Below are 21,568 nucleotides of genomic sequence, written 5' to 3'. Positions count from 1 at the left end.
AGTTGTGTGTGGTCACTTACAATTCGAAGGGTTTTTGCTACCGCAGAAACTGGTATCAGGGGCGGGGTGTTTTAGTGGGGAAATGATGATTCAACGAGGAGGGTGGTGTGCAAGGAGGGAGAGAAAGCAGATGAGAGTAAAGAATAACAGCCAGGTTTCTGGAATGAGGCAGCGAGGGGATGGATGCTGGTGACGTTTACCAGCTTATAAAACAAAGGAGGAGAAGGAAGGGGAATACCATAGGATCATGATGGCATACCAGAGAGCTACTTTTGAACTGTGTTCCAGCTTAAGGACTTGATAAGAAAGCCAACTAAAATAGGATTGCTTTGGGAAGGGTAAAAACTACTGAAGCCAGAGAGTCTCCAACATTTCCACCTATGTTCCTGTAAAGCAGAACTTCAGCATGTCGATGTTCCGGTAAGTAAAATCTCTGACATCATGGCAGACGATTCAGCTGGCATCCCTTCAATCTGATATCCTTTAAAAATCCATTAGCCAGGGGTACCTGGGTGGCTCAGTTGGTTAAGCCTCCAACACTTGATTTTGGCTCAGGCCATGACCTCACGTTTTTCGAGTTCGAGCCCTGCATCAGGCTCTATGCTGGCAGTGCACAGCCTGCTTGGGATTCTCTCTTTCTCCACCTCTCTTTGCCCCTCCTCTGCTCGCTCATGCTTGTGCACACAGGCTCTCTCCCAAAATAAATAAATAGACTTTAAAAAAAATTTTTTTTAATCTATTAGCCATTTACTTAGTGGAGGTAGAGTTCCACAAACAAGGAATTTTAAAAATTTTGAGATTTTGTGTTTCTGTGTTTATTTCTCACCACAATCCAGAAGGAGAGTCATCCTCAGCCCTGTCCTAGTAGGTGGGAAGTATGAAGTGGAAAGAGGGTCAGGCTGAGAATGGTGGGGCTAGGATTTAAACTCAATGTAAACTGCATGTAGTTCCTGAAGCTTATATGTCACATAATGATTGGTTGTGGGTTCCCACTTGTTCCAGAAAAACATATTCAAGTATCTTAGCTTTTTAAATGTTTTAAAATATAAGGAGGGAACTCAGTAGATGCATGGAGTACTTTGTGCTGATTTTAAAAAAGAGATTAGGGATTGGGGGGAAAACCTTTATAAAGACTCAAAAACTCATGGTACAGTTCAGTTATTTTTGATATGTTACTAGCTTTACAAGTAAGTTTCAACTTTGCTAAATAAAATGTGGGAATGGGGACAACTGATTTTTACATCCTCCAAATTCTGCTCATTGTATCTCAAACACAAAACACCATTAAAACCAAACAGCATATAATTTATAGTATGGCATTTGAAAAATACTTTTTTTAAATTTTATGGGGCTCAAACTCACAACCTTGAGACCAGGAGTCACATGCTCTGTGGACCAATCCAGCAGGCACCCCTATAATACGGCATTTTTTTAAAATGAAGCAAAGTTTTAATGATTTTTAAAAATAGGCTAAGCTGTTTACCAAACCAAATATTACTTTACCAATCCTTAAAAGGAAGGAATTAAATATTACTATTTAATATAAAATTTTAAGCTTGAAATCTTAAAAAAAATTTTTTTTAAATGTTTATTTTTGACAGAGAGAGAGACAGAGCACAAGCAGGGGAGGGGCAGAGAGAGAAGGAGACACAGAATCTGAAACAGGCTCCAGGCTCCGAGGTGTCAGCACAGAGCGCAAGGCAGGGCTCGAACCCACAAACTGTGAGATCATGACCTGAGCCAACGTTGGACGCTTAACCGACTGAGCCACCCAGCTGCCCCGTAAACTTGAAATCTTATAAAAGAAAAGAAACACACTTCCAAAATAACACCAAAAAAGACATGTCTTTTTTAAAGCTTTTAATTTAAAAAAACAAAAACAAAAACAAGAAATCGATAAAACAGGAGATGGCATTCAAAAGGACAAGTAATTAAATCATAATATTTCTGTTTCTTTTAATTTGATGTAACAATTAATTTTCTTTGGAGTGTTGGTTTTTTAATGTGCATTTCTTCCCAAAGAAAAATCACCAAGAAATAAGTTTTCCAACATAAAAAATCTACTCAGGGTTTCCTTGGGAGCTATAAACAACGGGCGCACTTTTCAGGGACAACACAAACGTGAAACTAATGACGCAGAAACTGCACCAGATTCTTACACACTCGGGCATACGGTGACACAAACACCAGTGCTTTTTCTTGAGGACTCACGAGACTATTTCCAGTTTTGACCTGGGAAGAACAAAAACTAGGATAACTTTCTCTGTTTGGCAGAGAAATCTCATCGGCTTCAAATACCAGCTCTGTCACTGTGAAATGAGTTGACCTAAGGTGTCACTCTCTATAATTCAATTCACAGAGCACAATGGATTCACAGAGCTCTTTCTGTAAAAGGCATGTGCGGTGCATGCGTGTATATGTCTATGTATGTGTTGCATGGTTTTTAAATTTTTTTGAAAATTTCTTATCATAAAGATTCCATCTAAGGATTAGAACTTCCTTCTGCCTGCACAGGGTTCCCCAAGTTCTGTCACTCTGCCACTAACACCAAGCCTCTTGGTAATGCTTAGAAGCCTGCATCAAAGACAGGAAGGGAAAAGCAGAAGTGAAAGGGAGATGAAAACATAGGACCCAAGAAACAGAAAAACCTAAGAAAGCTTGCTTACCATAATACTAATTGATGATATAATAATTTGTACCCCCATGACATCCAACATAATTCTGAACTCAGTGTGTTTCTAAATTCAGTCATAAAATCCTGTTCATGTTAGCTTATCCAATACATGCAACCTATTTTTTTGTTTGTATAAATAACAGGCAAAATTTATACATAAACCTAAATTTGTACAAATGTTGTCCTGTCCTCCAGGTGGGTTGGAGTAATTACTCTATCACCGGATCCCTATTTTGTGACCGTGAATAAGTTTTTGTATGGCATGCTTGTTTTATCAACACCATAATTGTAATAAGATAAATACTCTCCACCCTGGATGAGTCCATATAAATACCCATTTCAATAATAAATACACCCATAGTCACAATTTGCAATGGAAGTCCTGAATATGTATTAGACATTTCAAATAAATAGCAAAGCTGGAGTGTTATACCCTGAAATGCTAAACTGTCATTCAGGAAGTTGAAGGAAAACTTGAACATATTTTCTAGCCAGTTAATTTTTTTTAATGTTGAAATTTTCAATGTAAGTCACAATTTCTGAGGTTTATATTAGAAAAGAAAAACTCAGCAAGAAAAATATTGTAAGCATTTCTAGTGACCCTACTATTGAACGTCTCAGTCTCAATGCATACAACAATACTGTTACATTTTGCTCTTAGACCCTGTTCTTTCATTTTTCCAGTGGAACTCTGTAGTCACATGTGTTTGAGTAGAATTCTGAAGGAAACAAGAAGAGGGGATGACAGAACCAGTGTCATGCTCTTCCTGTATAGATTCTACGTGCCATATGGAACAACCCAACCTTTGGCAAACTTCAGATCACAGGGTACATGTTTTAGGAGTCCACCAAATTCAAATCTGTGGTTCCCAGGTTTCAAAGGCATTAATGTAGTAGTTGTCTGGGAATTATCAAAGGCAGAGGAAACACCGCCTCATGGTAATATACTAGATGGAAAACAATTAGCATTTTCAGGTAGTAGCGATTGCGAGAGAAAATTAACTGCAGATTCTCCACCAGACTCACCTCAAAATTTCAGGATACCATGAAGAAATTCCAAGGCAGAAAACCACACTAAATTCTAAGGTTTCACATTCTCATCATGCATCATTCTAGAATGTTCTAGAATTGTATCATGGACCTTTGCTGGAAATCTGATTCTATGTATTCAGACCAGAACCAATAGTTAAGAGTTGCGGGTAAGATTCTCATAAAAGAAAAGGCGTTTCTATATTCAAAGTCTTTATAGCACATTTTTTGTAGGACTCACCAGAGGAGGAATAGAACTTTTTTAGGTTTATAAACCACCAAAAATGTGAATGACGTTTGTAGGGTTTCGTGGCCATGCTGAACATGTAGCAAAACTGGAATGGAAGTGAGGCAATAATGTTCACATCCTGGCTCTTTCAGTAAAACCATATTTGTGGGTATGTAGGGTACTTTTCCTCCATCCAAAAGACAATCCAAAAATTCCTCCACAGACTCTAGATATAAACTAACAAATGACATCACCTTTAATGGTGAAATGAGGAAACATAAAATATAACAGTGAAGAGTTCCACATCTTAATGGTAATTTCCTTAACAAAAATAAATCACCTGACACCCAACTGATCAAAAGGAGGGTATGGGCTAATACTTTAACATTTTAAAATTTGCTACTACCATAATGGTACTAGATCCCAATATTAATTGGCATCTACATATTTCTTTGTAGTGCTGAGGTTTTCATATATTTTTGCACGGTTAAGACTTCTTCTGTGGATATAGTACCTATGATATCCTACCAGGTTCCAATATATAGCATACCATATTTGCATTAACAAAATATTATTTTTCATTTTATACTTTTAGATTACTATCTATATGTGATGAAAAGTATTTAATATTTTTGTCTCCAAACTTCCTCTGTAAAAGAGGATGCATCTTATACATACCTGTATGTGTTACAGAACAGCAATTATATTGGGTATGCTTGTTTCTTTGGGTTACAATTTCCTTCTTTGTCCAATGATAGAGGCCCCTACTAAGTTCATTAGGCTGTTGCAAACATCAAGATCATTTAGGCACAAGGTTTTTGAGATAAATAAAGCATTATAAAAAATGTTCTTACCCTGTTACCAGCTACAGGAGCAACAAGGGATTAAGTCAGATCCCTCTGGGGAATATAGAATTTCCTCTACTGTAGCTAGGTGATAAGACCTGCCCAGTTCCTTGGCTAATGGATGGGTCAGCCTAGAGAAGAAAAAACATTTAAAGAGACCTTTCCAAGGCTGGTAGGAAGTTGAATTTTCTTGCCAATGGAATCAGCTGAACTATCTATTCTGTACACGTTAAGTTTGAAGTTGGCCTTCAATTTCCAACCGTTGCCCAAGAGTTTAAAGAAGAGAGAAGGTCACACCTATGGAAGTAAGAGATAAAATGTTTTTGTCTGTAGTTAAACACAAAAACACATCTCTGTTAAACTGATCCCTTGCGTTTAACACAATGACTGAATTTCCTTTCAGAAGGTATGGTTGCATAAATATTTCTTATGATTTAACCTTCCACTAATCTAAACAATTTTTCTTAAAAAATACCCCCAGATATGCTTCATCCTTTAACACTGCCCAATTAGTTGCAATTTGAATACTTCTTCCAGCTCTGTAAATACAATCATTTTGTCTAAATTTTTGTCTCAACATAAAAATCTCAGCATAGGGGCCAGCTTTTACTCAAACTACCTGTTTCAGATATGTATTACAATGGAAAAGACAACCAACAAATAAATATATGAGTAGGAAAAAAAAGGCTGGAAGTAACTACCTTTAAAATAATTGGTTGGTAGGATTATGGCTAATCTAATCTTGATTTTGGTCCACTGGCCTACATCCTCTACAAACTTTTTTTTTTAAGGTTTATTTTTATTTATTTTGAGAGAGAGATAGACAGCAAGCAGGGGAGGGGCAGAGACAGAGAGAGGGAGACAGAATCCCAAGCAGGCTCCACGCTGTCAGAGCAGAGCCCAACGCGGGGCTTAAACTCACCAAACGTGAGATCATGACCTGAGCTAAAATCAAGAGTTGCACACTTAACCAACTGAGCCACCCAGGTGCCCCTCTCCTCTACAACCTTTGAACATTTTTCTGTTTTACAACAAGCAGGTATTACTTTTACAAGAAGGGTATGGGGGAGTCATTTACATAGAAAGAGTCTCAAGAATACTAGATAAATATACAACACGAGATGCCTTTGACATTGTCTCAGACACTGAACAGGAAATGGAAGGCTCACAAAAGTTCCTCTTCACAGCTAGCTCAACCTGCTTGAACAATGCTAAGTGTGTAATAATATTTTTTTTTTTTTTAAAAAGAGAGAGATAAATACCGTTTTAGAAAAAATTAAAGCACATTTCCTTTTAGGGGCGACTAATTCAGCAACATTTAACGAAGCTTTTAAAACGCAATTGTCACAGAGCACCATTAAATATTCACACGAAAGAGACACAGGCAGCTTAAAGATGGACATGTCCTTGTTCTTGAGATGCCCAATCCGCTTGCGACAATATGAAAAATATTCAGTGCATCTGGTTGGGGCCCACATGGATGATGACGTGTTTCTCGTAAGCCCTTTTCATTGTTTTCTCGATTTGCTTCAAAAACACTTGTGGGATTCGTCCACATAAAGTGTGCACAGTCTCCAAAAACTTCAGCTGGAGAGGGTAATACATGGATTGGAAGAGATTGTCTTGAAAGGGAAACTGAAAAATGGTTTAAAAAAAAATGAAAGAAAATGTTTATTTTAGTTACTGAAATGCCATTTAAAACGCAAACAACATTTACCAAAAAATGAAGCAGGGAATTAAGCATGCAAGCATAGGTTTGGAAGTTCTTTTTTTTTTTTTTTTTAATTTTTAAAAAATATTTATTTTTGGGAGAGAGAGAGAGAGAGCGCGCGCGAGCGCGCGAGCATGAGTGGGGGAGGGGCAGAAAGAGAGGGAGACACAGAATCTGAAACAGGCTCCAGGCTCCGATCTGTCACCACAGAACCTGATGCGGGACTCGAACTCACGAGCTGTGAGATCATGACCTGAGCCTAAGTCGGACGCTTAACCGACTGAGCCACCCAGGTGCCTCAGTTTGGATGTTCTTAGACATAGTGGAAGGGAACTCTGAGGATAGAAATTCAAAACCTGATTCAATCCTGTGCAACCTGAGGCAATTACTTTACCCTATTTGGGCTTCACTTTCTTTCTTTTGTTCTTTTTTTTTTTTTTTTAAAGATGGTTTATTTGGGTCCTTAAAACTCTTAAAAGCTAAGACCAACATGTATCTTCAGGGACAGGATATTCTCTACATAGTATGCTCTTGCTGAAGAGAAGCAAGGCTCAAGTAGAGATGTGACACCACCTGCAATAAGACACTGAATTCCTCACATATTTTGTTTGTCTCAATCTCTTCTTTTCCAATTTTTTTATTTATTTTGAGAGAGAGAGAGAGAGACAGACAGACAGACAGACAGAAGGGCAGAGAGAGAGAGAGAATCTTAAGCAGGGTCTGTGCACTGCCACTGCAGAGCCTGATGCGGGGCTCCATCCCACGAGCCATGAGATCATGGCCTGAGTTGAAACCAAGAGTCAGATGCAGAAGGGACAGAGCCACCCAGGTGCCCCTGTGTTTGTCTCAATCTTAAATGAAGAAACTCTAGGGTATGTCTATAGTAATCTGATGAAGTCCACAGTTTGGCAATTACTAGTGAAATCTAACATCAATGAAATTCATTTTAATAATTCAGGTACCAAACACTGCTTGTTGGTTTTTTTCCCATGTAATCCTGTGCTTTTCTTTTCTTTTCTTCTCTTTTCAAGCAGGCTCCCTGTGGGGTGTGGAGCCCAACGCCGCAGGACCTGAACTCACGACCCTGAGATCAAGACCTGAGCTGAGATCAAGAGTCAGATGCTTAATTGACTGAGCCACCCCGGTGCCCCATTTTTAAAAAAACATTCTCTTGTCTTCCCATGGAAGGTGTCTATAAACAGAATTTTCGAAAATAGATCCTGAAGATCATGTAGTTATGAGCATGTGTCAAATTTTTATTATAATCTGGTTGAAATGGAAAAGGCCTCTAGTAAATGAAGTTAAAGATTCATTGTTGGCGAGGAAATTTTATACAAAGAGAGTAGAAAAAAAAAAAGGAAGAAGAGTGAAAAGGTCAGTAAATGCTTGCCTGGCAGCAGAGTGGGTGGGTGTCTGGTTTCCTAGAACAAGCCTTAATCCCTTTAAAGTTCATCAGAAATATTGCATAAGCGTGTTTATCAGAAATGCGAATTTCTTCCCAGAAGGAGATTATGCATTATGTAACGCAAGAAGGACCATGTTTGGGACAACTGTTTTCTTCCGCAGCACAATTTAGACTACTGATCAACTCCTTTTTCATCATGGTGTCCCTAGTGATAGGAAAATAGGTCAAAACCTGGAAGTCATCCTTGATTCTTTCTTCCCTCCCACGTCCCTCTTTTCATTAATCCACAAATGCTGTAAAATCTGTCTTTCCAACGAATCCTACATGTGGCCACCACTGCCAACCTTCCCGGTGCCACACAAGTACATGCCATCCCCATGTTGCTCCTGGATATCTCCAGTAACTCTCATCAATAGCCCTTGTGTTTTCACTCTTGCCTCCTTGCACTGAGTTACTGAGGTGATATTTTTAAAGCAAAGATCAGACCGTATCACTTTCCTGCAGGGGCTTCACGCTGCAATTAAAGTAAGATTCCAATTCCTCTCTTGTCCTCAAGGCTCCATGTGACCTGGAATCGTCATTGGTGTCTCTGTCCTTCTGGCCACACTGAATTCTTCCCTGTCCTTTGGGCTCACCAAACTCACCCTTGCCTCAGGGGCTTTCCCTGGCTTATTCCTTCTCCTTAGCAGTATCTCCCCCTAAACTGCCCCAGGGCTGCCCCCACTAATCACACTACCAGGCTAGCAGAGGCCCCCTGAGGACCCCAGCTCACTAACGCTCCTCCCTACCCCTGACTCTCAGCCCATCGCCCTGCTTCGGTTCCCTTTTAACACCTCTCACTACCTGGTACGATTTTTCTTCTTTCTTTGTTTATGTGAGTATAGTCTGGCTTCCTCCACCCACAATATATGCGTCCTGGGGACCAGGCTTTGTCAGTCTTGTTAACTTCTGAGTTTCTATAAGCTAGAATTGTTCCTGCAATAGATGATTGTTGGAAGAACTACTGACAGAACGTGTACCTGATAGATGACTTCCTTGGGTCACGATGGGAGGAGACTGCATGTCCCCTTTGCCAAACACAGACACACAGGCTTAGGATGTGTGTGTGAGAGAGACAGGAGATGGAAAGGAAAGGAAGCAGGAAAGAGGGACAGAAGGAAAGGGGGAAAGGGGAGAGGGACAAGAAGAATATTTTCAGAGAGGGATGAAGGGAGAAAGAAATACAGTGTGAGAGAGAGAAAATACTTAGGAAGAGAGAGAGAGAGAGAGCAAGTGAGAATATGTGGACAAGGTAGAAAAGGAGGCAAGTGTGAAACTGTTAATAACTTCTAATTATTGAGCACAACCATAGGTCATGTGCCATACTACAAGTTTAAAAACCATCAGTTTGTTGCATTCTTGCAACACTTTTATGAGGTAGGTAATATTATCATCTCCATTTCACAGATGAGGAAACTGAGGCCCAGTAAGGTAAGAGCAAAGAGTTAACGACTAATCACCAGAAAGGGGCAAAAATTGGGCCTTGAACCAAGGTCCGTTGACCCCTACCCCAAGCCCTGACCCCACCACATGATGGTGCCCAGCCCTGGGGACAGCGGGGAAACATGTCTTCCAAGAGGGAGTCTACTTCTAATCAGGTTTCAGGATGGGGTTAGTGAGCATTCCTGTCTGAAATGATTCAGTGAAAATGGTCCCTTTAGGCCCATGGGAGGATCATCATTGAGGGTATTTGGCAGGATCATTTATGACACAGTTATTTGTTTTCTTTCTGCTCCTCCAGAAAGCAAACAAGATGTATTGTAACTCGAGCCACAGTTGCTCAATTCCAGACTAGGGTTGACAGATCACAAAAGAAACCCAAGAACGGCTCTGAGGTATATATACCTGCTGCATACTCATTGAACTTCTGTTTCTACTCCTCAATGGCTTTGCCCCTGGAGCCATGTTTGAATATCTAACGTGATGGTAGCACTAAGTACAGAGCAAATTTTCTGTGTAATTAAATCACCTGGTCTTTGAAAACCACCAGCAGGAAATGCAGGAGAAGAAAGCAGTGTTAGCTTAGCTTACATGCAGGCTAAACTCATTCCCTGCAGAGAAAATTCTGGAAATTCCAGAGACTCTCCTTAGCAAGAGGCACAGTATTCACACACAAAAAAATATATGCCTGTGTCTCAGGATTCACTCCCACCAAAGCCCACTTGTGACACCGTGAGGGTTTCTAAATTCTTAAGAAAAAAATCCTCTAAATCTACATACTTGATGTCTGGGGCCAGCAAATGTTTCCGATAAAGGACCAGATAGTAAATATTTTAGACTTTGTGGGCTACACAGTTTGTTATAAATACTCGTCTCTGTCATGATGGCTTCCAACCAACTACAGCCAAACACATAAATGAATGGGTGTCACTGTGTCCCAATAAGACTGTATTTATGAATGCTGAGATTGGAATTTCATATCACTGTCTCACATTATGAAATATTCATCTTTTCCTTTTTCCCCAGTGATTTACAAAACCATTCATAGCCCACATGTCTTGCAAACACAGGCAGCAAGGCAGATCTGGCCTGAGTTTGCTGACCCCTACTCTACGTCTTGGAATTACGGTTTCAAAAGGGACATCCCTGAATCTGTGCCACTCCTAACAATCTCCAGATAAAAAGCAACATCGAATGCAGCGTTTCCCACAGTGTGGGATGCAAGGCAAAAGCAGGCAGTATTTGAGATTTTAGGTAGTGAACCCCAAAGTGAGGTTTTTATCAACTTTCCCATTTACTGCAAGAAAATAGTTCCCAGGTATCTTTAATTCACCAGCACTTGCTAATCAATCCCTTCAAGGTTGTAAGAGGGGACCTCAGGCAGTGAGAAGTCCAGCTCCAGGCCTAAATTCTACTGTGTGATCTTTCAGACTCAATCACAGGTAATGACAGTACTGCTGGCTGGCTCTGGAGGGGCTGGGAGCTACCCTTGTAACATCTGACTTGGTGCACAGGCAACGCCCTGTAGTTTATTTGAAGGAATTGGGGTCAAAAACTCAGGTCCCTGCCCTGGGCCAGCCACGCTCAGATGCATATCTGCATTTCCATCCCAGGCACCCCATTTTGAGGCCTCCCAGGCACAAGGGATGGGGAGGATGGACACAGGAGGGGGGGAATGGTTTGGGAGGGTGGTATCTTTCCACTCCTCCCTTTTTCCCTTCTCCTTCCTCCTCCCCTGGCCTAAGGTCAGGGTCCTAAGGATGCAGAGGCCTTGAGATGACTTTTGCCTCTAGGCTGCATTCTGCTGATCAGTACCCTTTGCCGGGTAAAAATGCAACACGGGGGCTAGTGCCTCTTTTTGCCTCTTGAGTACACTGTTGCAATATGTAAATAAACACTTGATTCTTACTTACAGTCGGACCCCTTGTCCTAATCGACCACCTCCACGCCCACTTGTTCAACAGGATGCTGGCAACCAGGCAACAGGCTAAGCTCGAGCTGCATAATATCATTTTGTTCTTATTATGTTATCGTTACCCTAACGCATTCCCCTCTATTACGGCAAATGGCACTGGGTTTCTTTCTGATGATATTTAATTTCCTCCTTAAGTGAACTTAGTTGTAAATACTGAGTGGATATAGTGTGAGGACTTAGTTGTAAATACTGAGTGGATATAGTGTGAGGGGGCAAGTGGATATAATGAAATAGTGACTGGGATTGGGGAAAGGGATATCACTCACTGCTTCTGGGGGATTCTCTGGCCTTCAAAGGCACTGGTGACCAAAGCGCCTGTACCGTCTCGTGCTGAATAAGCATGTGTGTGCTGAACAGCGGCAAGAACACACTTACATCCCGTATTGCTTCATAGAGTGCTTTGAAAGTTGGCTGCTTTTCATCATGGTAGACGCCTCGGTTCCCGTGCAGAACAGACACGCCTTCCCGCTCAGCCTCTTTGCAGTTGCTTCCGTACATGCAGTGATCGGGACGGTAGTTCCACTGGCACGGGAACACATAGAGACACTCTGGCGGTGACAAGAGAAAGACATGTCCGCAGTCAGTGCCGGCTCTCCTCTGCATGACTGGTGCTTAAACCAGTGTTTCCATAATCTGCACACCACACGGGATTTCAGTGCATGGGAATGTGACCATGACCCACAGGCCTGATGTCACTCCATTTTTGTCCTTATTTTGAGGTAGGGAATTGAAGAGGCACATGCTAATGAGGCTGTAGGTTTCACCCAAAAAAGAAGGGCAGTGTATCACGGACAAGGAGGCAGACAAGGTCAGCAGACAGCCTGGGTCCGAATCCCAACTGTCTTCACTCAAAAACAGTGCAACCTAGAGCCAGTGAGTCAACCTCTCTGTGCTTCATTTTCCTCATCTGTAAGATGGGTACAACAGGACCTCCCTCTTACTGTGAGGATTAAATGTAAAAAACACTCAGCAGAATGCCAAGCACACAGTGGTGGTCAATAATGCTAGCGCTTGTAATCCCCTCTTTGTAAAGGTTTTATGAAATAGACAGACTTGAATGGGAATCAAGATCGAAGCAAAGATTCCTCTTTGGATTAAAAACCAAACAACAAACAAAATCAACAGGAAGGAAAAACAAACAAACAAAAAAAACCCTACAAGGGTAAAAGGGGGAATCCCCCCAAAAGAGCAAAGGGAAAAAAAAAGCCCCTGTGTCAAGGTGACTATATACACTGTGAGCAATCATGTGCACACTTGTATATTTGTGTGTGCGTCTCTAAGCTGGTGGTTCTTTGCCAGGGCTCCCCTGGGGCCTTTGGGTGATGTCTGGAGGGAGATATGGAGGAGGCCACTACTGGTATCTAGCAGGTAGAGACCTGGGATACTCGAAACATTCCACAACGAACAGGACAGCCCCCGTAAAAGTAACAGTGCCAAGGTTGAAAAACTCGGCTCGAATTCTGTTGGACTCAGAAAATTTCCTCCTGGTAGCTAGGGTTGTAAAATCAGCAATAAAGTCATGACCACTGAGCTTCCTGGCTCTGTAGCTTGATGCCTTTCAGGGCTGGGGCTGGAGAAGTATGGATGAAAGCTCTCTGCAAATGTTTGTCACTGTTTATGAGAAAGGCCCCCAGTGAGAACACAGAAGCATTAGAGCAAATCAATTACCATTGTCAGAAGAGCAACATAAAGCTGTGCTCCTTTGTTGGGCTGAGAGCTCTCCCTTCTCATGGAAAGGACCACAGCTTAGAGAATTACAGAGAACTTCAAGATGGAAAGCACACATCCTCTCTGGCAGACTGTGTATAATAATTCTACCACTCAGTTTTTACAGGCCATGCTGACATCCAGGCACCCTCCAATTCCTAAGCATTCCCAACACCCTGTGAGCTTTTCCTTTTCTCTGGAGGACCCCTTTCCGCCATGACGTTGCTCTTACATTCACTTCCACACTTTTAATCCATAGCTGGGAGAGAGTAGTGCTCATCCTGAAGTCACATTATCTAGATTTAAACTCCTCTTTTAGTTGTGTGACTTTTCTGCCCAATAGTGCAGAGGGGGGCATAAGGGTTCCATGAGGGAAAATATCTAAAAATGCTTTTTGCTTTTATTTATTATTATTATTTTTTAAAGTTTATTGAGTTTTGAAAGAGAGAGAGCACAAGTGAGCAGAAGAGGGGCAGAGAGACAGGATCCCAAGCAGGCTCCATGCTGTCAGCACAGAGGTGAACGCGGGGCTCGAACTCATGAACTGTGAGATCACGACCTGAGCTGAAACCAAGAGTTGGTGCTTAACCAACCGAGCCACCCAGGTGCCCCTGCCTGTGTGCTTTTAAATGGTGTCTGACCTCAGCCCAATTGTGGCCTTTTGTAACCCCGTGAATCCCATCACTCATTTCTGATACCTGCCTGCATCTGCAATTGCAATTCCTGCTTAAGCACCTGCTAATGTTCCCTGCTGAGTGAATCACTCTAGAAGCCATCTCTGTTTCTGTAAATATGCTGATTGAATCAACAAATATTTATTGAGCGCCTGCTATGTATTCAGTGGACAAAGGAGAGTCTGGTTCCTGCCTTTGTGTTGTTTGAGACTGGTGATGGAGGTTTTTGCCTCTTCCCAGGTAATGCAGGACCCACTAAAAAAGGAAACCTTCCGCCTCTTTGCAGCCTCCGTAGAGGACCCAGTCCAGTGAGGGCACTCTAAGGCAGAGGATGAATAGAAAGGCTGTGGAATCAAACAAAGGCTATGTTCGAAGTTGGCTTCTATCACCTCCTGGTTCTATGACGTTGGTGAGTTATCTGGACCCCAATTTAGAAGCCGTAAAAGGAAGCTAAATTATCTGGGGCTGAATTCCAGCTTTATCATGTGCTGGCTGTGACGGTACAGTGTAATGGCTAAGGAGGCAAGCTCTGAAGTCAACCCATTGGGTTTGAATACAGGATTACCACTACTTGCATGCATTCAGGCAAATTACATAATTTTTGTGGGCCTGAGTTTCATCATCTGTAAAAGGAGGAGGACTGTAAATATCACTTGTCCAGAAGGATTCTGGGGAGTACTAACTGAGCTTATAAGTATTTGGAACATGCTGGCACAAAAACAGGCACTCAGGTTAATGGAACAGAATAGAGAACCCAGAAATGGGCCCACAAACGTATGGCCAACTAATTTTTGACAAAGCAGGAAAGAATATCCAATGGAATAAAGACAGTCTCTTCAGCAAGTGGTGCTGGGAAAACTGGACAGCGACATGCAGAAAAATGAATCTGGACCACTTTCTTACACCATACACAAAAATAAACTCAAAACGGATGAAAGACCTAAATGTAAGACAGGAAGCCATCAAAATCCTCGAGGAGAAAGCAGGCAAAAACCTCTTTGACTTCGGCCGCAGCAACTTCTTACTCAACACATCTCCGGAGGCAAGGGAAACAAAAGCAAAAATGAACTATTGGGATCCCCTCCAAATGAAAAGCTTCTGTACAGCGAAAGAAACCATCAGCAAAACTAAAAGGCAACTGACAGAATGGGAGAAGATATTTGCAAGTGGCATAGCAGATAAAGAGTTAGTATCCAAAACCTATAAAGAACTTATCAAACTCAGCACCCAAAAAACAAATAATCCAGTGAAGAAATGGGCAAAAGACATGAATAGACACCTCTCCAAAGAAGACATCCAGATGGCCAACCGACACATGAAAAACTGCTCAACATTACTCAGCATCAGGGAAATACAAATCAAAACCATGATGAGATACTACCTCACACCTGTCAGAATGGCTAACATTAACAACTCAGGCAATAACAGGTGTTGCCGAGGATGCAGAGAGAGAGGATCTCTTTTGTACTGCTGGTGGGAATGCAAACTGGGGCAGCCACTCTGGAAAACATTATGGAAGTTGCTCAAAAAACTAAAAATAGAACTACCCTATGACCCAGCAATTGCACTACTAGGCATTTATCCAAGGGATACAGGAATGCTGTTTCGAAGGGACACATGCACCCCCGTGTTTATAGCAGCACTATTAACAATAGCCAAATATGGAAAGAGCCCAAATGTCCACCGATGGATGAATGGATAAAGAAGATGTGGGGTGTGTATATATATATATATATATATATACACACACACACACACACACACACACACACACACACACACAATGGAGTATGACCCGGCAATCAAAAAGAATGAAATCGGGGCGCCTGGGTGGCGCAGTTGGTTAAGTGGCCGACTTCGGCTCAGGTCATGATCTCATGGTCCGTGAGTTCGAGCCCCGCGTCGGGCTCTGGGCTGATGGCTCAGAGCCTGGAGCCTGCTTCCGATTCTGTGTCTCCCTCTCTCTCTGCCCCTCCCCCGTTCATGCTCTGTCTCTCTCTGTCCCAAAAATAAATAAAAAACGTTGAAAAAAAAATTAAAAAAAAAAAAAAAAAAGAATGAAATCTTGCGATTTGCAACTACATGGATGGAACCAGAAGGTGTTATGCTAAGCGAAATTAGTCAGTCAGAGAAAGACATATATCATAGGACTTCACTCATATGAGGACTTTAAGACACAGAACAGATGAACACAAGGGAAGCGAAGGAAAAATAATATAAAAATAGGGAGGGGGGACAAAACATAAGATGCTATTAAATACAGAGAACAAACAGAGGGTTACTGGAGGGGTTGTGGGAGGGGGGATGGGCTAAATGGGTAAGGGGCACTAAGGAATCTACTCCTGAAATCATTGTTGCACTATATACTAACTAACTTGGATGTAAATTTTAAAAAATAATAAAATAAGTATTTGGAAGAGTACCTAGCACATTAGAAAGCATACAATAACTGTAAGCTGTAATAATTATCACCAATGTTACTGTTAAGAACTATTGCATTAGGTCACTGGTAGGATAAAACAAAATCAAGGGAATGAGTCTAGCATAGTTCCCAACACATAGTACATTGGTAATAAATGTTTTACTCCAACTGTTTGTAGCTATGCAGGTGGCCAGTAATTCTTAAACTTTTATGGATCCACACATCTCTCTCGGAATGCAATGAAAGCTTGGGATGCCTGGGGGGCTCAGTCGGTTAAGTGTCCAACTCTCGGTTTCAACTCAGGTCGTGATCTCACGGTTTTGTAAGTTTGAGCCCCACATCTGGCTCCAAGCTGACAGTGCGGAGCCTGCTTGGGATTCTCTGTCTCCTTCTCTGTCTGCCCTTCCCCCACTTGCACTGCCTCTGTCTCTCTCAAAATAAATAAATAAACTTTTAAGAAATTGTAAAAAAAGAATCTAACAAAAGCTTTAGACCCCATCGTTGGAAAAGTACAACTGGATATATCTAAGAACATTTTCTCATAAGTTTAGGGGCTTACCGGTCTCCCAAAGACCAGCTAAGAACCCAGTGGTTGAACTCTGAGTATGCAACTGGTTTCTAGATAGAATTCAATTCACATCTTTTACAATCCTTTTCAGAATTTTGCAGAGGAAGAAACACAAAACACATGGAGCATATACATTGAAACAAGCATTTATTCACACACTGCAAGGCAGTGGTGTCGTTGGATGATAAGGTTCTGCTCCTGCTCTCAGAGAATTTATACTCTTGTACAGGAGACAGCATAGAGTATATAGTAAGAGAACATGTTTTTATCAGGTTTCATAGAAAGGAGGACATTTAAGTAAAGTTCCATTTGAACTCAGGCTTACAGACTAAGGATGGGACTTTGACAGTCAGAAATGCAGGCCTGGAAGAGCATTCGAGGAGAAAATGGCTGGATCATGGTGAAGAGTCTGGAAATCAGAGTGTGCTTTACAAAAGATGAGCCGTTCAATTTCGCTAGGATAAATTCAGTCTCTTCCAAGGGGAAGATAATGGTAACAAACTTGTCATATATAGAATGCTCTGACCTAAAACATTCAAGAAATATCAGTCTATAGTGGATTGCAAGTAACTAACTTTGATTCTAGTTTGAAGGAGAAAATGAGTAAGAGAAAGGAATTTGCCTTTGGAAAGAGCGAGTGGCTCATAAAATCAGAGGTAAAGCTGAACTGGGTCAAGAAGTGGGACAGCTCCTGGGCTCTGAGAGGTGGGCACTAATTAATGTCAGCTTTTCACGACTGCTGCCAGTTCCACAACCTTGGCTACTTTCTACTCCTGGATCCCCAGTCAGGTTGGGAGGACATGGTCTGACTGGGCGAGTGGGAGTCAGGAGCAGACTAGGCTCTAAGATTGCTTGCAAGAGCGAATGGGGTATGGGGAGGGAGGGGGAGAGGGAGGGGGTGAAGAGACAGAAAGAAAGAGAGAGGGAGAGAGAGAGGGAAGAGTAATTCCCCTGAGAAAACTGGAGCCCTGTTACCCAAAGAAAGGAAAATCAAGAGTGGGCAGTTAAAAAGTAACAGACGTGTCTCTTTATTCACAAATTTTGCATGGGTTACACTTTGCAATCTCCATTTTTTAAGGGGGGAAGGAGAAGAGGGGTGGACTGAAGAGGCAACCCCTATGGAGATCAGTTGATGAACATGCAGAGTGGACTCATGATGGTTATTTGGCATGTGATCAATAACCATTCTGAAATGGATCTATTTTAAGCACGATTATCAGGGCTGTCAAAATCTGATGGTTAAAAATGATAGCATGGGGAAATGTCCAGGTTACTTTCTGCTGCTCGGGAAATAATACGGTGAGTGGTTTTAAAATTCCAAATCCCCAGAGCCTTAAACCACTGCAATTTATTTTAAAATATTTTTCCAAGCCAAGCCCTGTTTAAGCCCTGAGTCTTTGCTATTTTCCTCTCATTTTACATAGATAAAGAAGCTCATTAACTGATTATCTATGGCTCTAGAGTCCGTTAGTGATCCCTTCAGGAGTCTACATTTATTTCCAGAGCCCCCTAACTATTTGCAAAGTACTGTGTGAATTGATTATTCCTTACGTTTCTGATTATTGCGAACTCTTGAGATCTCTAAGATTATGGAAGAGCTCAATGCCTGGTCATCTTCACTTCATGGTGAAACAGGCTTACTCCTCATTTGCTATATTACCAACAGAATGGAGGCTGTTGGATTGCATCATTAACAGTTATTTTCATTTTTTAGTTTTGTTTCTTTACTGTCTCATTCTGGAACTAGGCTTTCCTAGCATCCTCTTCTTCCTTCTTCCAGAATGTGCCCTGTTCCAGAGAAGGGCAATTAATTCTTCCAAGAAGGCCTCCCTAATCACACAATCTAAAGAAGCAATCCTCTCCCTCCAGACAGGCTCTTTCTCTCAACCTCTCATCTGTTCCCTTGATAGCATTTATCACAACGTGTGATTTGGAACTAGTTGCTGTTCTTTGGAAGTCTACCTCTTCCAATTAAAAGGTGGGTATCATGAAAAGAGGAACTTGTCCATTCTGTCTGCTGCCATATCCCCAGTGCCCACCATGGTGGCTGGCACATAGTAGGCGCTCAAAAATACCTGCTGAATGAATGAGTGCATGGAACCTTATACGTTCCTTTACCACATGTGTTCTTCGGCTTTCTCTTACTTTCTCTTTCTCCTTCCTCTCCTCGCTTTCCCTCCTGTGGACTTTCTCCTCTGTTCACTTCCCTTTTTCACTTCATTCTCTTAAATCCATGTGTTCAACCAGCCAACACTTCTGAAGACCAACCCTGCTTCAGGCGTGAAGTCTTGCACGTGAAAGACAAAAAGTAGATACAATCCCTTACCACAAGGAGCCTACAATCTTCATTCTTGTGCTTTGTATCAGAGCTCATGAAACCCCCAGATTCCCCAAACAATAAGGTGTTTCCAGTCTCCCAGAACAGTCCTAACACCAGATAGTGGGGGCTGTCAACTCTGACAACACACTCATTGCTGTCAGATCCTGGGAGCTCTTGGGGTGGGGGAGGGTCCAGGGTGGCTGCACACTCAAGTGCAGGGCTCCAGTGACCCTGGCAGTGTGAGAACAAGGCCCTAATGGGGCCACTGAAGAGACCTGTGCCATGTGAGTATGTGTCCTGCTCCCTGTGGCCCCACCAAACCCCTCACTCAACTACCCTATGTAGATTCTAGCCCATGACAACCTGGGTATATTCCAGGGGTATTTCAGCTCTTCCCTCTCCCAGTGGGCAGCATCCTACTGTTACTCTCTGGCTGAGTGCCTTGCCTTGTCGTCTATACTTGGCTGGTTTCATTTCCTTCCTTCCCTGTGCACAGCCCACCTTTATGAAAATTATTCCCGAAGAAAGGAGAGACCTAGGGGCTCATGTCTGAGAAAGGAAAATGCCACAAGGCCTTGCTCTTCTGGCTCCTGATGACCAGATTGTGGGTGGTCTCCTTATCCAAAGAGAACTAAGTTCCAGCTGGGCTGGAAATCAGTTATAGGCTGGGCTGGGCAAATTTCTCTCTCTTTCTCTTTCTCCTTGGTCTCTCTTTCTCTTCAAGAATGTGAATTAGGAAACATAGGGGGCTGTTACCAAATATGCATCATCATTGGCTGTGGGCTTGTTAGGCTGGGCCACATATAAAGAGAATGCTGAGAAACAGAATGGAATCAGGTAGGCGTGGAGAGAAGCAAGGACAGCAGAGATCCTGGGGCCTCTGAGGGATAGAGAAATCAGCTTTGGTCCTTAGCAGATTCCCAAGAGGCCTAGCACAATCTGCCCCATGTGTTCCCAGGACCGCCCCCTGGTCCCTTCCTTAGCTGGCCTGACTATAACACATTTTAAAGGGCACCTGGGTGGCTCAGTTGGTTAAGCGTCTGACTCTCGATTTCAGCTCAGGTTATGATTTCACGGTTCATGGGTTTGAGCCCTGCGTCTATCAGCATAGAGCCCTGCTTGGGATTCTTTCTCTCTCTGCCCCTCCTCCCAGTCTCTCTTTCAAAATAAATAGATAAACATTAAAAAAAACCACACATTTTTAAAAAGTGGTGTTATTGACCACAGGAGGCTATGAGTAATGTTCCAGACATGTGTTCAGGTTTTTTGTGCATTGCTTCTTTGTCCATGGCAACTTACAGAACCATAATAGCAAATATGTTTATATCCTGTGTTGGGGCCAATCTCCTCTCCCTCTCTCCTTTCTAGGGATAAAGGTGACACATCTTTTTTCAAAATAGTTTTCGGGTTTAGAGAGAGTGATCGCAACACATATAAACAAAGAAAAGGCTTATAATGTGAAAGATACCAATGGATTTCAGTTCAAAGATCTCATGTTTAATAAAGCACCTGAAAAAGGTATGAAAAAGGAAGATCCAATGCAGGTGACACAAAGAATAATCAAGGAGTTACCTAGTAATTTGCTGATCTAAAGCTAGAAAACTTGGTTATTGGTCCTGCTCAGAACCAGGGTTTAGAACAACTTGAAAAATTATTTTATAATGTTCAAGTACTCAATGGATTTACGATGGGGAGCACAGAGAAAACCAGCTGGTTTTCAGCTCCAATTAAAGACAAGGGCTCCTGTCTAATTGTAAAGCTGCTTACAACTGCCTTCAAGTATTATTTACTCACTGATCACGTCCTCAAATAATCTGCAACAGGCTAAGAGGATTTCTGGGGAGGAAATTGTGCGAATCTTTTGAATTCCTATTTGGGAGTATGTACAGATGGGCTTGTAAAAGATAGTTTTAGCCACATTACAGAGGGAAAATTGCAATATTTAAAGGACAAATAATTCAGTGGAGAGATACATTTTGGGATGTCTGCCCAGCTCTGTAGGATTCCCCTTGTTTAGAATTTCCCCTCTCTCCCAAACCCATAGGGCTGAAGTTGGGAGTGGTGTGGGTTTGTACCCCTCCTCCGTCACTCATTAGCAGTGCTGCAAATTATCGAACAAACTCTCTGTCCCTTGGTATCTTTGTCTGTATAATGGGGATTATATTCTCGGGTGGTTTTGAGGATTAGAGAAGATAATGCTTAGAACAGCACCTGGCATTTAGTAAATAATAAATGTCAGCCATGATTTCTCAGCTCCATGCTCCTGGCCTAGCTGGAACCGTCTGCTTTCTCCCCCTGGGAATTTGGAATTGGGATGGAATTGGGGGTTAATCCTTCCATGTGGCTGCACCTGGAGTATGAAGCCTTGGTACTCTACTTTGAGGCCTGAGGAGCAGAGAATGAGGTCCACAACGAGAAGAATAAACAACCTCAGTGGGAGAAAGCAAGTCCGACCTGGGATCCTCATCAATTTCCCTGTCCTGCTTCATGTTCCGGGCTGAGTCTGCTGGCCTTCCCGCCCTGGTTTCTA

General features: G+C 42.2%; 1 protein-coding gene across 1 annotated transcript in view; it reads right to left on the bottom strand.

Moving 5' to 3' along the window:
• Positions 1–3,341: 3,341 nt before the first annotated feature.
• GXYLT2 (glucoside xylosyltransferase 2) overlaps positions 3,342–21,568 on the bottom strand; it is a 102,779-nt gene continuing 84,552 nt past the window's right edge. The window contains exons 6-7 of the mRNA XM_060631564.3: positions 11,723–11,895; positions 3,342–6,412 (exon numbers count right to left, since the gene is read on the bottom strand). Coding sequence (XP_060487547.2) covers positions 6,230–6,412; positions 11,723–11,895 — 356 coding nt within the window. The 3' untranslated portion in view covers positions 3,342–6,229. The remainder of the gene's footprint in view (positions 6,413–11,722; positions 11,896–21,568) is intronic.

Source organism: Panthera onca, chromosome A2 (assembly GCF_046562875.1).
Source record: "Panthera onca isolate mPanOnc1 chromosome A2, mPanOnc1 haplotype 2, whole genome shotgun sequence".
Lineage (NCBI taxonomy): Eukaryota > Metazoa > Chordata > Mammalia > Carnivora > Felidae > Panthera > Panthera onca.
Note: the sequence above shows the minus strand (reverse complement) of the source record. Positions and strands in the feature narration are given on the sequence as shown.